This window comes from Scomber japonicus, chromosome 1 (genome assembly GCF_027409825.1).
Source record: "Scomber japonicus isolate fScoJap1 chromosome 1, fScoJap1.pri, whole genome shotgun sequence".
NCBI lineage: Eukaryota > Metazoa > Chordata > Actinopteri > Scombriformes > Scombridae > Scomber > Scomber japonicus.
The window spans coordinates 17,253,450-17,267,199 of NC_070578.1; the positions used below are offsets into that span (position 1 = coordinate 17,253,450).

The following is a 13,750-nucleotide window of genomic DNA, read 5'->3' on the forward strand; positions in this document are numbered from 1 at the left end:
TAATGTTTGTCATATGAGGCTGACTTCCTGTGTCCAGTAGGTGGCGATGTGTATATGACACAGTATTGATGCATAGACGTGTTCAGGGTGGGACCCTTTACATGTGTGACCAATTTGGTGTAGATGTAAATGTCTGTTTCTGTGACTTTTTTCTTTGTGGCGAAGCATCGAAATTGTCCGCACAGCCACGCCCAACAGGAATAAGTAAGTCACAAGTTTTGTGACCCTGGAGGCATCCTTTGCCCCTGAAAACTGTAATCGTATTTCATGGCGTTGAATGTGTTGTCATGGCAACAGTATTTGATGATGGGTCATGAATTGCAGAATGTAGCATCACCAAGGTCTTATGTCTTAGCTGAGTCAATTTCAGGTGTAAATACTTAAGATTATGGGAGTAACAAGTGACTTCCTGTTGCCAGTAGGTGGCGCTATGACTGTCACTAAATATGAGACTTGTACATGTGTTCAGATCAGGACGCTGAACAAGCATATGAAATTTGGAAAATCTCAGGCCATGTGGAGTCAAGTTATGAGGGTTTGAAATTTCATGGCGAGACATCGAAATTTGCTGCGTCGCCACGGCAACCAGGAATGACGGGGGAAAAAGCTTTTGATAACTTTTCATCTCCAATGTCTCAAGATGCTTCTGTGCAAATTTGAAGTTGGTCTGATAAACCAACCCTGATGTTAGGGTATGGGTCCAAGAGACTTGTTGGTGCGTCTTGACATGATGTACATGTGTACCGAGTTTTGTTTGTCTATGTCAATCTGTGGCGAGGGGCTCAATTTTATTCATTTTCCAAGGGGGCGCTACAGAGCCATTTTGCCACGCCCATTAATGCAAAAAAAAGAAGAATCCTTATAGATACAATAGTGCTTCGCCCGCCATTGGCAGGCTCGGGCCCTAAATATAAATGAAATGAAGGGCACTGAGGAAGCGCTCTGCCCGAAACGTCTGTGCCGTAATAAAGTGAAATTGAGTGATCAGAGTGCTATCCATTTATATTGTCCGATCAATCAATCAATCAATCAATCAATCAATCGATCAATCTTTATTTGTATAGCGCCAAATCACAACAGTGTTATCTCAAGGCACTTTACACATAGAGCAGGTTCTAAACCGTACTCTTCAGGTTTTAATTTTAAAGAGACCCAACATTCCCACATGAGCAAACCCTTGGCAACAGTGGCAAGAAAAAACTCCCTTTTAACAGGAAGAAACCTCAGGCAGAACCAGACTCAAAGTGGGCGGCCATCTGCCTCGACCGGTTGGGGTTGAGAGGAGAGAAAGGAAGGATAGAGGAGAAAAGCACAATGAAAATCAACAAGCTAGAAGGTCCGGGACTGGAACCTGTCATCCAGATGTCTACAGGCCCAGATTACCTGTGAGACGAGAAAATGAATTAATATTGTATAATCTCACGAATTTACCCATTAACAGAGTCGGCAATTTTCTGCCAGCATTCCTTCCTGCTTTTGCTGCGGCAACAGTGTTGCTTTTGGCCTGGATGATATGTTTGAATTCTTCATATTTTTGAAGAATAATTGTCTGCTCCTCCATGGTAAAGTCGGCTTCTCTGCAGGGTTTCTCCATGTTTGCGATTGGTCAGACGCTGCAAACACCTCCCCTTTATGTGAGCGCAGTGATCACAATTGGAAAACCCTGGGTTCAATTACCAAGTTGATAACCAGCTTCGTAGTACCGATTGTGAATGTCTGGGTAAGTCAACCCAGGTAACCAAGGGATATCCCGGGTATGTTAATCCAGCTTCATAGTACAGGCCTCTGATCTGTCCTGTGATCTGTCCTTCAGACAAATCTAAGACAGATCATATTGGACAACACTCCTGACTTGTGGCCCACCTTCGTGGGGTGTTGGCTGGGGTGCCTATGTAAGAGTTTAGTAGCCCAGACTGTATTTTTCTGCAACTTTGTCCTCCCTGTGGATCCAGGGGGCCCTGTTCCCGGGCTGACTGCTTTGTAGCGAGATTGAAACCCTTCCTGTGTGTCCCAGTAGTCCTGTCATAGAGCCTGCCCTGTGCATGTTGCATGGCCTCCAGAAAACACAATGTTTCTCAAACCCTACCTCTGGCACTCTATCTGGGTCTCAACAAACAAGGTTGTGTCAAGCTTTGGTCCCTGTTTTTTCAAAGCAGCAGACAAAGAGAAGAGGCTGAGCAGAGGCTGATTGAGGGTTTATCGCCTCAGGTGAGGCCTGTTAGGTTGAGCTATGTAAGCCCCGCCCGCCCTAGCCTGGGCAGGTGAGAGTATTTTCTACAATATTGTTATCGGTAGATGGTATAATAAACTTAAGTTACTGACATATTTTGTTCTTTATTAACTACTGATGGAAGTGCACGGTCACCATCTGTTCCTGTGGTAGTGAGGATAAAATATTTGTGGCCCTCTTTATCATCAAAGTTGCCCACCCCTGCCCCGCAGCTTTGTAGAACGCAGCTTCACCATGACAACATGTCACATGTCCATTAAAGGTAAATACAATGAGAAATTCAGTTATAATTGATATAACTAAACATTTCAAACAAGGAATTTCCATTTTGGGACGAAACTGAATTTGTTTTACCTGTGGGCATCTCTATCAAATAACGAAACACATGTCTCTATGGTAAAAGTATAGTGCTTATTAAACTCCTTTCTCCTTTATCTTGAGGCAACGAAAAGCCCCAAATATCCATACTTTATAAGACAATAAAAAAGAAGTAAGGAGAAATGTAACATAGGCTTGAACATTGAAGAGCATCGATGCAAGCAGTCCTGAGCATGAAGCATCAGTCTCCTCATAGTGCTTGTATTTTGTACTTAGTGCTGCCGCTTTAACGGGACGGGCGGGGACGTTGGGACGGGGACACTGAGCGCATAGAGCGGGCTGCAGCAGTTGGACAGCGGTCGGTCTGTTCAGACCAACCTATACATACATACAGCGATAACACCGTTATTCTGAGGCAGAGAGTTTACACTTTAATCCCGCTATGAGAGACTACACGGCGACTTCGAACCACGAAGGCGCCTGCATGCCCTGCTGCCAGGTTTGCGTCTTCGCCTTTACCGCATTTCTCATCGTTGCAGAGAGGACGGCGCGTGAGTCCTACCTGGGACACACACACACACACACACACACACACACACACACACACACACACACACACACATACACACACACTAAAAATAAGTGTTATGTCATTGACGGTGTGTTGGTTCTTTTTACAGTCTATGGTTGGTTCATGTGATGGTATCTGTGAGTGTTATCTTACTTCAATAGTGTATGCACGCGCGTGCGCGTGGTCATGGTGTACAGTGAGGACCAGAGAGCAGATGCCTGAGTTTGAAGAGATGGAAGCTTGTGGGTGTCATTCCATTGTCTGTTTTAAAATGTTCAATAATCCAACATAGTTATGTCTGAAAAATATTTGTTTCACTTCAGCGGCCGTGTAATTGTGTTGTCATTAATAATAGAGTCACAGTCTGCAGTAGTGAGCCTCTTTTCCTATATTTATACCCTGTTATGAAATCCTGCATGCCGCAAAACTGCAGACTCACGCCAGAGTTTCCTCCCTCCTGTCTTATACAGATGCATCATTTCAGCTTCTGTGTGATCCCATAAATAAAAACAAAGCGGGGCCATGTTGTCATATTTCAGCGCCCTTTTTTTTTTGGAGGTGCATGAATGGAGGAGAGGATGGGCGTACCCCAGGATGGGGCCTAGTCTGCCTGGACAGCCCGCCCGTTTGGCAGCTTAAACGGTTCAGATTTCAAGGTTGGAGGGATGGAGGGAGGAGGCAGAGCTGCAGGATGAGGAGTGTAAGGGAGTGTAGACAGGAGGGAGGAGGCATCTTTGTGAGATCCTATAATGTGCTGTAGGTCATACGAAAAAGTGTTGGCACTCACAAAACACACTAGCACTGAAATGCTCTATGTTCCAGCAGTCACCCACTAATAATTTGCTGCAGTCCGAATTTAACATTTCTATTAAGCACTGCAGTATCAGACAGCATGTTGCCAGTCTGTTACTCAGATTTATAGCTTCGAGTAGCCTATTACAAAATGAAGCTGCGACTAAAGTCTTTCCTTAAGAATATACATAAAAATGCATGTGATTTACAGCAGATCTGCTATGATCACAATGATCAATTGATTGTGGTCATGTGAAGTTTGTCTAACAAAGTTTAAAGTCCCCCTCCACTCAAAAATGTGTTCTCCATCTTGTTCTTGGAGTTTGACATTTGGAGGCTGTTTTCACATTTATCTGCCGAAGGAGGAAAGTTTCTCTGTGCTTACCGAAAATCTGAATTCAAGGTGTATACCTAGTGATGAGCAGGATTTGTGACATTACAACTAGTCTGGAGCCAATTGTGGTCCAGTATTCAACTTGCACAAATGTGATGTGGAAACTTGAAGCTTAAAGTGCACATACACTGAGAAGGGACTTTTTAGTGAACACAGAGTAAATTTGTATTTATTTTGAAGTTAACAATTGTATATTCATAGTTTCTTGAATTTCTAATAAGGGAGAAGGAGTTAATGTCAGTTTAAGGATTTTAATGAGATTATTCTTTTGGTGGAAAAATCACTGTAGACACAAATAATTGTTCAAAGTACAGTGTTTTTATAACCTATAGGCTCGAGGGGATCTTTTCTAATCCAGTAATGGAAGAAGTTTGCAGAATATTACTCAAGTAAACAAAGAGATGCCAGAATTTGAAAACACATTACAAATTCTCAAATTCCTAAATAATTTAATTTACTTAAAAGCACAGAAGTCAGCCCCATCAGCAACAGACTTTGTGTAACAAAAGTAGCCAATCACAAGCACTATAGTGAATTGACTGGACAAAGTGGAGCTCATTTTCTAACTGCTTAATCTGTTGGGTAGTTAAATCTCTAAGAGTCAGAGGAGACTTGTCCCTAGAGGCAGTGGAGGTTGATCTCCCTTTGTTTTTGAGAGTCAAAAGGGAGATCAAAAGTCAAAAAGGAGTATTAGGCTCAAATAAACCATAACCAAATCTCAGTATCATTTATCAAATATTTTTTCTCATTGAAATGCTTCAACATTGACACCTGCAGGGCAGCCAAGAGGGGAAAGAGCAGTGTGTGTGAGGCAGTGAGAGGAGAGCGGAGGAGGATAATAAAGAAGTAATTTTGGCCCTTTAAACATAGTACAAATTGTCCTGTTTTTAGACAGTTATCGAGCGGTTGTTCAGTCACCTGTTGATGTTGTGTGACTTGTCAATCAGTGCACAGGAGGTCTGGCTGCTTGCTTGTGGCAATCTCTTCATTCTTATATATTTTTAAGCTGAGCCATATATTTTGAGAAATAAGTTTAAAGTAACTAGACAAGTAACTAGAACAAGAAGTGTTTACATTCTCTGCTTTGTAGACTAGTTTTTGTTTGTTATGCATATAGATAAGAGTGTGTAAGTCATATATTTAATACATGCTTTAATATTTTTTGTTGTGAAGCTACACTTTTAGATGTGTGAATATGTTTAATGTTCAGTCTTTCTAGTATAGTATTCAGCACTGTACCTGAATCAGTTTATTAGCTTTGTGGTACCTTATACATATCTGTTTACTAAGAAAACACATAGGAAACAAGTTTTAGTCATGTGATATTTTGACTGTTTGATGAGAACATCAATCTGTTGTCACTAAAGAACAATACTATGAATTTGAATTTAACTTTGTTGGTAAAATGGCAAACATGAACCGCTCCAGGGCTAAAATGAGCACGTCTTTGTTTAGAAAGGGTTTCTATGTTTCTATGTCTTTAAAGAAGCTGCATTCTCATTACTCTCACACTTTTTAAAGCAAATTGTTTTATATAAAATTGTCCCCCCCTCGTATTTCATTAGGTGGGGGGTAATGATATATGATATGACTTGAACATAAGGAAGTAGAGGTAAGTAGCCGACTAGTTTAAAATAACATGACACTGTGGGTTGGTTTTCCTCCTGTCCTTCTCAATTGGTTGAATCACCTAGTAAATGTAAAAAGTAAAATATTTTCCCCCTGAAATGTTGTAAAGTAGAAGTATACAGTACCATCATATGGATTCCATCACAGGGTTTATATACCCATGTTTTTATTTTTCACACATTTTTTTCTCACAATTTGTAGTTAGCATTTTTATAGCATCATAAACAGGCTACACAAACAAAAACATAGTACATCTCAATCATAACTGTGTTTCTGTGCAGCCTTTAAGTGTGTCTGTTAGTAAATGTGTGTTTCTCCTTTCCCCCAGTGATCTACTGCTTTGTGTATTATCTGTGGGTGGGACACAACTACTGCTACGCCTATCTAGCTGCATTGACTGCACTGTTACTGTTGCCAGGTGAGATTATGTCAACAAGACGACAACAAAAACAAATAGATATATTGATAGACTATTTTATTTATGTTTCATTCTGTTTTTCCCAGGTTGGGGTCCCCAGTTGCTTAGCTACCTGTGGTTCCTGTCAGATGGACGTATCCGCAGAAAGTCTCTCATCTGGACCCACGTACTACACCTGGGTATTTTCAAAAGGTGGGATGACTTTGTGTATGTGTGGGTAAAAGGAGAGCCATAATTGTTTTAATAAGTAGAGTATAAGTAAGTAGAGTATATTTCCTTTTTTCCTCTCTATCAGTCTATCTCTCACTCTGTTTTCCATTTGTCAAACTCTGGCTTTGACAGGCTGTGGCAGTGTATGCGTCTGCCAGATGAGGATGTCTATGGTGAGATCATGCAGCAGGCTGATGTTTCAGCCTTACGTCTCTTCGAGGCCTTGGTGGTCACCCTTCCTGAGACTCTGCTGCACACCTACGTGCTCATCTGTACTGATATAGGAATCAAATCTCCAGGTAGAGTGAAAGTCAACAAAAGCTAAATAGTATATATTAGCAGGATGAGAAGTAGTGAAGAAGCTTAGATAGTTTTGAGTGTGATTATAGTAAAGGTATGACCAGTATTTGTTAAGGTTATCAAATATTTGCAAGTAAAGGATTTCTGGTAATATTAGGCCATGGGTCACCTGTCAAGGGTTTGTCACAAAAACTACATCTGAGAAACCTGCAATGACACAATAACAGTAAAATGCATTTAGTTAACTTTGGTTCAGGGGTATTAGGGACCCCTGCTGGTCTAACCACTACCATTGAGAGAGCTAGTGCCTGCTCATGCAGCTGTTTCTTTATATGTTCACAATTGTTACTGTATGAGCAAATGTGAGGCTCTCTAATGGAAAGAAACCACTTATCACCACAGTCAACTAAAGTTACAGGGAGTGTAATGGTTCTGGTTTTCCACTTCCTGCATCACATCTACACCACACTGGATTCATTAATGCTTTTATGGGAAAATGTAATATTGAAGTCCTAGAGGAGCCGAATCCTCTGTCTAACTGCAGAACAACTCGAGACTCTTAAATCCATTTAGCAAACATGATTGAATGTGTCCATGTGGCAGCTTTTAGATTTAAAAATGAAAGATAAATGTGGATCAAAGAAACCTAACAAAACCAATGAATAGAATAAAAAGTGCAAAATCATATCAGTGAATAATGAGTTGACATTAAAAGATGTCACAGTATTTAACATGTCTTTTTCTCTCTTATGTGCCCCCCTCCTACTGTTTCTCTCTACTCCAGCCTCAGTATGTTTTGTGGTGTGTTTGTTATCGCTCGCCTGGGCATTGGTCCTCTACGCCCGTGCCTGTTCACTTATCAGACCAGGACATCTGCAAATGACTCCCGCTGCCATTCTCTGTCGACTGCTATGGAGGGTGAGCTTATTCAAAACAACCTTCCAACAACCAGTATGTACAACATCAGATAGTAAAAAAATCCCAGCAGAGACTCTTCATCATCTGCAAACTCAGAGCACTTTATGTTGCCCCCCACTTACTGTTGTTGTTTTACCAAAGCATAATCTAACCCATTCTGTTCTACTGATCCACCTGTTTCTTTACCATGTTAATCATCTCAAACAACAACAAACTCTTACTAGAATTACACATACTGTGAAAATCATCACCTTCCTCACAACTAATCTCTCAGACATAAATGACAGAGCTATCACAGACCTCACACTTATAATAGCAAATAACACTGACTCTAAATCCACAACCAACACTACTGCCATCAGGCTGTAGACACAATCCCTTCATCCCAGCACTGAGCAAACTGCCTTGCTGATACAGTGTATAGATGCTGAATCACCTGTGGGTGTGTATGTGTTGGGAAACAGGCAAGGAAATTAATATTATGTATTTATGTAAATCAGTATATTTTCAGTATGGCTATCTGTATGGTTCTGTGTGAAATGTGAGGAGACTGAAAACAAATTTCCTGCGGGACAATAAAGACAGTATTAATATAATAAAAATAGAATTCATATTTATGACTGTGTGAGTTGTATGTGCATGTATGTGTTGTTTATGCCAGTGTATATGACGCAGTCGGGTATCTTTCTCTGTCTTCAGGTTGGTATGTTGGGATCTCGATTTGCTGTTCTCATGCTCTTCACACGTATCTTCAAACAGTGGATCTTAGGAGTTATTGGTGAGTCTGGATGCCAAGGCTTCACCTCAAAGCACATATTTCTTGAATCTTAACAGTCCATTTTGTGTGGGGTAATGGCATGAGAGATGTGTTTGTGAATGAGTGCCAGGGTTACACTATAGAGATTAGTCTTGTTGAGGTTACCTTGTTGTTGTAAACCCCCACTGCCGTCAGGTTTAGAGCTAACAATTTGTCTGAAATGTTGTGTTTATGTAAACATTTGTTGTCAAATTTAAACAATGAATTGGTTGTGTATGTGTGTGTGTCAGGTGTGCACTGGCTGGGTGCAACTTTCTGGATGGTGTCTCAGCAGACTGACATCATACGTTCAACTAGTCGATGGAGACTCTTCAATCTCGTTCTGGGAGCCATTCATATCTTCCTTTTCCTCAATGTGAAATACGGTCAATCCAGATACCGGATGGCTGGTTTCTACCTGGTATGTGGGTTTGTGGTCTCTACTTTTTAGAAAACTCAACTCAGCATTTGAGAAAAGAAAAAAATAGAAAAAAAGAAAGATGAAAAGAGTTAATGTTTATTAGGTAAAAAAAAACACAAACAAAGTTTTGGGTCCATCCCTTTCTGCCACTTAATTTAAGTGCAGTTTTCTCAACAGTCAGTGTTGCAGTGCTGATATTTGATCTATTCACCATCACTACAGATGGCTGCTTCATCCAGCCCCTCATCGGCACTTTTCAACAAAGAAGCAAGCAACACCGACACCAAACTTAGCTGAAAAAAATGACAATTTAATATAACGATGGTGATGGATCACTTGTTAAACAATCATTTAAGTTGCATTTTTATTGAAGTCCACGTTTACCTACAAAATAGGTACTGAATTAAACAGTGGCTCCTAGTGTTTCTTGATTTTTGAAATATCATCCATGTTACTTGTTTTACACCTACAAACAAGGCCTTTGTCAAATAGTTTATCTTTTAAGGAAGTTGGGAAGTTCAGAGGTTTAGAAGCTGTTCAGTTTGGGTGTGGTATCAATGCCTTCAGCTTCTGTGTTTCTTTATGTTCTTCTTCAGGCCATGTTTTTAGAGAACGCGTTTCTCCTCCTGGCCTCCTCCTGGTTGTTTACTATGGTGTCATGGGACACTGTGGGCATCCCAGCTGCCGTGTTCTGCAGCTTCCTCATTGGTGAGGCATACACAGCCATAAACTCGACTCATGTTCAAGTGGAAATGCATTCTCTCTGTGGTTATGTCTAATTTTCCACAAATATTTGTTCTAAGACATTCATTTAGTAGCAGTACTACTTCACAAAGTGAAAGTTTATTAGATGTCTAGATTACATGACCTTTGTTTCGAATTAATATATTTACTCTTTGAAATACATTCATGTAATAACCCTGATTCTGTTTCATACCAGAAAACCATTTGTGCATTTTAATGACATTACATTTAATTTTGCTAATTGATTAAGTTAGTTGAGTAAGTCACTTTGATCTGAGCTGCAATGTCCTCAAGATTTGACTGAACTGATTCCATCATCTGTGAGGCAATACCAGGGTATAAATTAGCCTGTTTGAATTCACTGATTCTGATTCTCCCTTAAATGGATCACAGGTTGCTGTAGGACCCTTACAGAGAGATCTCAGTCAGTGTGCAATAACTGGGCCTTAGGGAAAACTGTGCTTAGCTCGTGAAAAGTTCCACCTCCTGAGTTTCTCAGTGTTGGAGGGCCACTCGTACAAACCCTAAAAAAACATTAATGGTCATAGGATCATTTTTGATCTCAAGATCTGACTGAACTGATTACATCATCTCTGGGGTAACAGGGTATGAATTTGCCTGTTTAAACTCACTGATGACATCACAGTTCAGATGTTTTAGATAACGTTTACTTTCACAGTCCTAATATATTATCCCTTTCTGTGATCTCACAGATGAAGTCACAGTTAAGATCAGACTTAACTGATTGCATCATCTATGGGGTAAAATAACAGGGTATGAATTAGCCTCACAGATGATGTCACAGTTTTAGCCTCTTGTGTTTCATTTAGGTTGTATTATGATTGTCAATGTGATTTTCAGCACTAGTAGTAGCAGAGATTCACATATTTCTTCCACCTCAAGTCCTCCCTGTCTCTTTACTGCTCTTTCTCCAGGTGTGATAGCGTTGGTGTTGTATTACCGTTTCCTCCACCCCAAGTCCTTTGAGATCTTTCAGAGTATTCGCCACAGGGGGATAGGTGGAGCCTGCACAGAGCGTGGATCGACACTTTCATTGGAGGAGAAAGTCACGCCCACTTTCCATCGCCATGCAACACTGTCTGGTTTGTTTATCTATCTATCTATCTATCTATCTATCTATCTATCTATCTATCTATCTATCTATCTATCTATCTATCTATCTATTTATCTATCTGTCTGTCTGTCTGTCTGTCTGTCTGTCTGTCTATAAACACATGAATAGAAATAAAACTCTGGCTGTTAATCTAATTAGGTGGTATGACCCTCATGGATCTCCCTATCCAATGGGAGGGCTGGAAGCATCACCACTGGCTGCTGATTCGCTTGGCCCTAAAGACTGGGGATGTATCTACGATCTGGTCAGCGTATGGTGAGGGAGGGCTGGCCGGACTCATGGGTCTGCCTGAAGAAGTTCACTCCCCTGATGAACCTTATGTGCCTCAGGTTTGTTGTTCTCTTCAGGTTTATGTGGTGAGATCTACTCTCTACTGTGTTGCATCACTTTTAGTTTCAGTTGAACGATTCTTCTGAAACATGTCCACTCCAGCATGAATAGTTGTCTTGGAGTAAACACTGGCTTGGGTGTATAACTTCAGATATGAAGGTTTTGTTGTCATGGTCATGTCTTGTCAGATTCCACCTGTTCAACCACAGATTCTTCAGACCCCACAACCAGCTCCTCTACCACCTCCACCAGCGGTGACCCAACCTACACAGGCAAGATCTTTGTTTAATTTATCCCTCATTCAACCAGTAAGAATACAGCAGATATACTACATAATTAAAACTAAAGGTATTGGAGAATAAATTCAGGACTTACATTCACCAGATGACAAGTTCATCTTTTCAACTCAAAAAATGATGATAAGTCAGTGTTCAGACCTTGTTTCTGCTGATCCCAAGTGGCCAAAAAATCTGACATTTCTCAAAATGACACAGATCCAGCCAGGTGACACTGAGACAAATAAGCTGAAAACAGTATATAGACTGCACCAATTTTCACTTGAACTGGCTTAATTTTCTCAAAAACAAAAACACCTCACACTTATTGTAGAAATATGTTTTTTTAATAGCTTAAAAATTCTACATAATGGCTTTAAAATTCTTGTTTGTGTGTAAAATGAACATATTGACGTAAAGATCAATTCAGTAGAATAGCGGAAAACATGTTGAACCATTGTGGTCTTGAGAACAAACATTAGTACACTACTTCTGTCGGTGATCTGAGCCTCAGCTGTCTGTCTTGCCCCCCAGGTGATAGAGGTGGTCCAACCACCAAAGCCAGCTCACTCCAGTGTAATCGCCAGACCTGTGAGAAAAACTCCTCCTACGACAATCCATGATATGAGAATGTTTCCGGAGATCATCCCAGTCCAAGAGGTCATTTTTGAGGAGACTGCAGAAGAAGAGTCCAGCGCTCCAGCATCAGAGGAAAAAGGTTGGAGTCCTGATGCACATTGAGCTATATGTCTGCACACTTATAAACATACAGTAGCAGGGAAATAAAAAACGCAGATCAGTATAATATTGGGTCACCTTAGATCCCAGAAACATACACTAAAGATAGTGGACTTAACCTGTAGCATCCCACCATTAAAGCAAACAAATGCTTCACACAGCTGCCAAAAGGCTCATGAGTGATGCTCTTTTCTGTGGATGTGTTCATCCCAAAGGTGTGCAGAGGGGTTGATCCCTTTGGTTGTAAATTATTGGCCAAGAATAAATTAACCTGGTCCTACACAACGTTACGGCATTACTGATTCAGTGCAATGCTGCGTGTTACCAAATTGGAAGCTGTACCCAACAACTGTATTGTACTGTTGAATTGTGTGATAAGCATTCAAAAAAAGTATTTTATGTCCAAAATTATTATTGAAAATTATAATCTTCTGTAGCCATTGTAGAAGTTGTCGTACATGACATTTTCTGTAAGAAATGTGCATATCATTTTAAACACATCTTGCACACACCTTTAACTGAATGTGCTTTCATCTTCAAAGGTGATGAAGATTTTCAGAGTGCTGCTTACGGGTCACCTACACCTTCATCTCCTCGACAACCAGGAAGTCTCCGCCACATCGACAGCAATGCTGCAAGCCTGACCGAGGTCTCGTCCTCTGTAGGTTCTCTGGACATCAAGACTCCCGGCTGGTCACCTGAACGACGGTCCCCTCTCTTGATTGGTTCCCCAGAAAAGAAACCAGGCCTCCCCGGGGAGTCTAGCACTACACTGTATTTCAGTGCGGATGCACAGTCTCCATCCAGTGGGAGTTACCTCGGCTGGGGCTCCGAGTTGTCGCCCATCTCCACCTACAGAAGTCCCTACCGCATCAGAGAAGCTCGCTTTATCACATCCACCCCACGACTGGAGCCTCGAGCTGGGGCTGAAAGTCCAGGCCTGGCCCCAGTTATTGTCACCCCTGCAACTCCAGGTACAACACCAGGTCCTACCCCTGGAGGGACCCCCAGTGCTTCGACCCCTGCTGCTTCAACACCTTTAGCTTCAACGCCTGCAGATTCGACTCCTGCTGCTTCAACACCTGCAGCTTCAACTCCCGGTGCTACACCTCCTGGCACTGCTACGCCTACCACTCCAGTCGTTCCACTCACTCCAGTCATGTCCCACGCTCGAAAACAGATGGTCCAGTTTGTGGACAGTAGAGAGAGGGAGGAGTAAAGAGGATGGGGGTAAAAGGGAGGGGAACATCTGGGTGGGGAATGATGTATTTTTCAGTTCAGCAATCAAGGATATACATGACTTCATGCATTAACTAACTTGGGGAAGGCTTGGTTTGGGGGCTTTTCAGTGTTTTAAATCAGTCTTTGAATATTAGAATATACAGTAAAAATGATTATTTACCTTTTTCCCCCTGACATGCAGATATAAGGGTTAAATTTACTAAAAGTGCTGGTGCTCTGTGGTACACTGGTAAAGTACTCTCGATCACTTGCATCACAAACATGATTCCTAGTACTAGTACCTCTGGCT

General features: G+C 41.3%; 1 protein-coding gene across 1 annotated transcript; it reads left to right on the forward strand.

The window, feature by feature from the left end:
• Window positions 1–2,990: 2,990 nt before the first annotated feature.
• xkr5b (XK related 5b) lies at window positions 2,991–13,438 on the forward strand. Its single transcript, XM_053317252.1, has 13 exons — window positions 2,991–3,099; window positions 6,263–6,352; window positions 6,439–6,544; window positions 6,695–6,861; window positions 7,647–7,780; window positions 8,480–8,558; window positions 8,828–8,997; window positions 9,594–9,705; window positions 10,677–10,844; window positions 11,015–11,205; window positions 11,395–11,478; window positions 12,016–12,199; window positions 12,762–13,438. Exons 1-13 carry the CDS (start codon window positions 2,991–2,993, stop codon window positions 13,436–13,438), a joined length of 2,271 nt encoding a protein of 756 aa, XP_053173227.1.
• Window positions 13,439–13,750: the final 312 nt, after the last annotated feature.

Bases quoted from the DNA above. Each gene is read 5' to 3' on its own strand.
- xkr5b (XM_053317252.1), top strand. From the start codon at position 2,991: ATGAGAGACTACACGGCGACTTCGAACCACGAAGGCGCCTGCATGCCC. The intron at 6,545-6,694 runs GTGGGATGACTT...TGGCTTTGACAG, and splicing joins CACCTGGGTATTTTCAAAAG to GCTGTGGCAGTGTATGCGTC. The intron at 8,998-9,593 runs GTATGTGGGTTT...GTTCTTCTTCAG, and splicing joins GGATGGCTGGTTTCTACCTG to GCCATGTTTTTAGAGAACGC.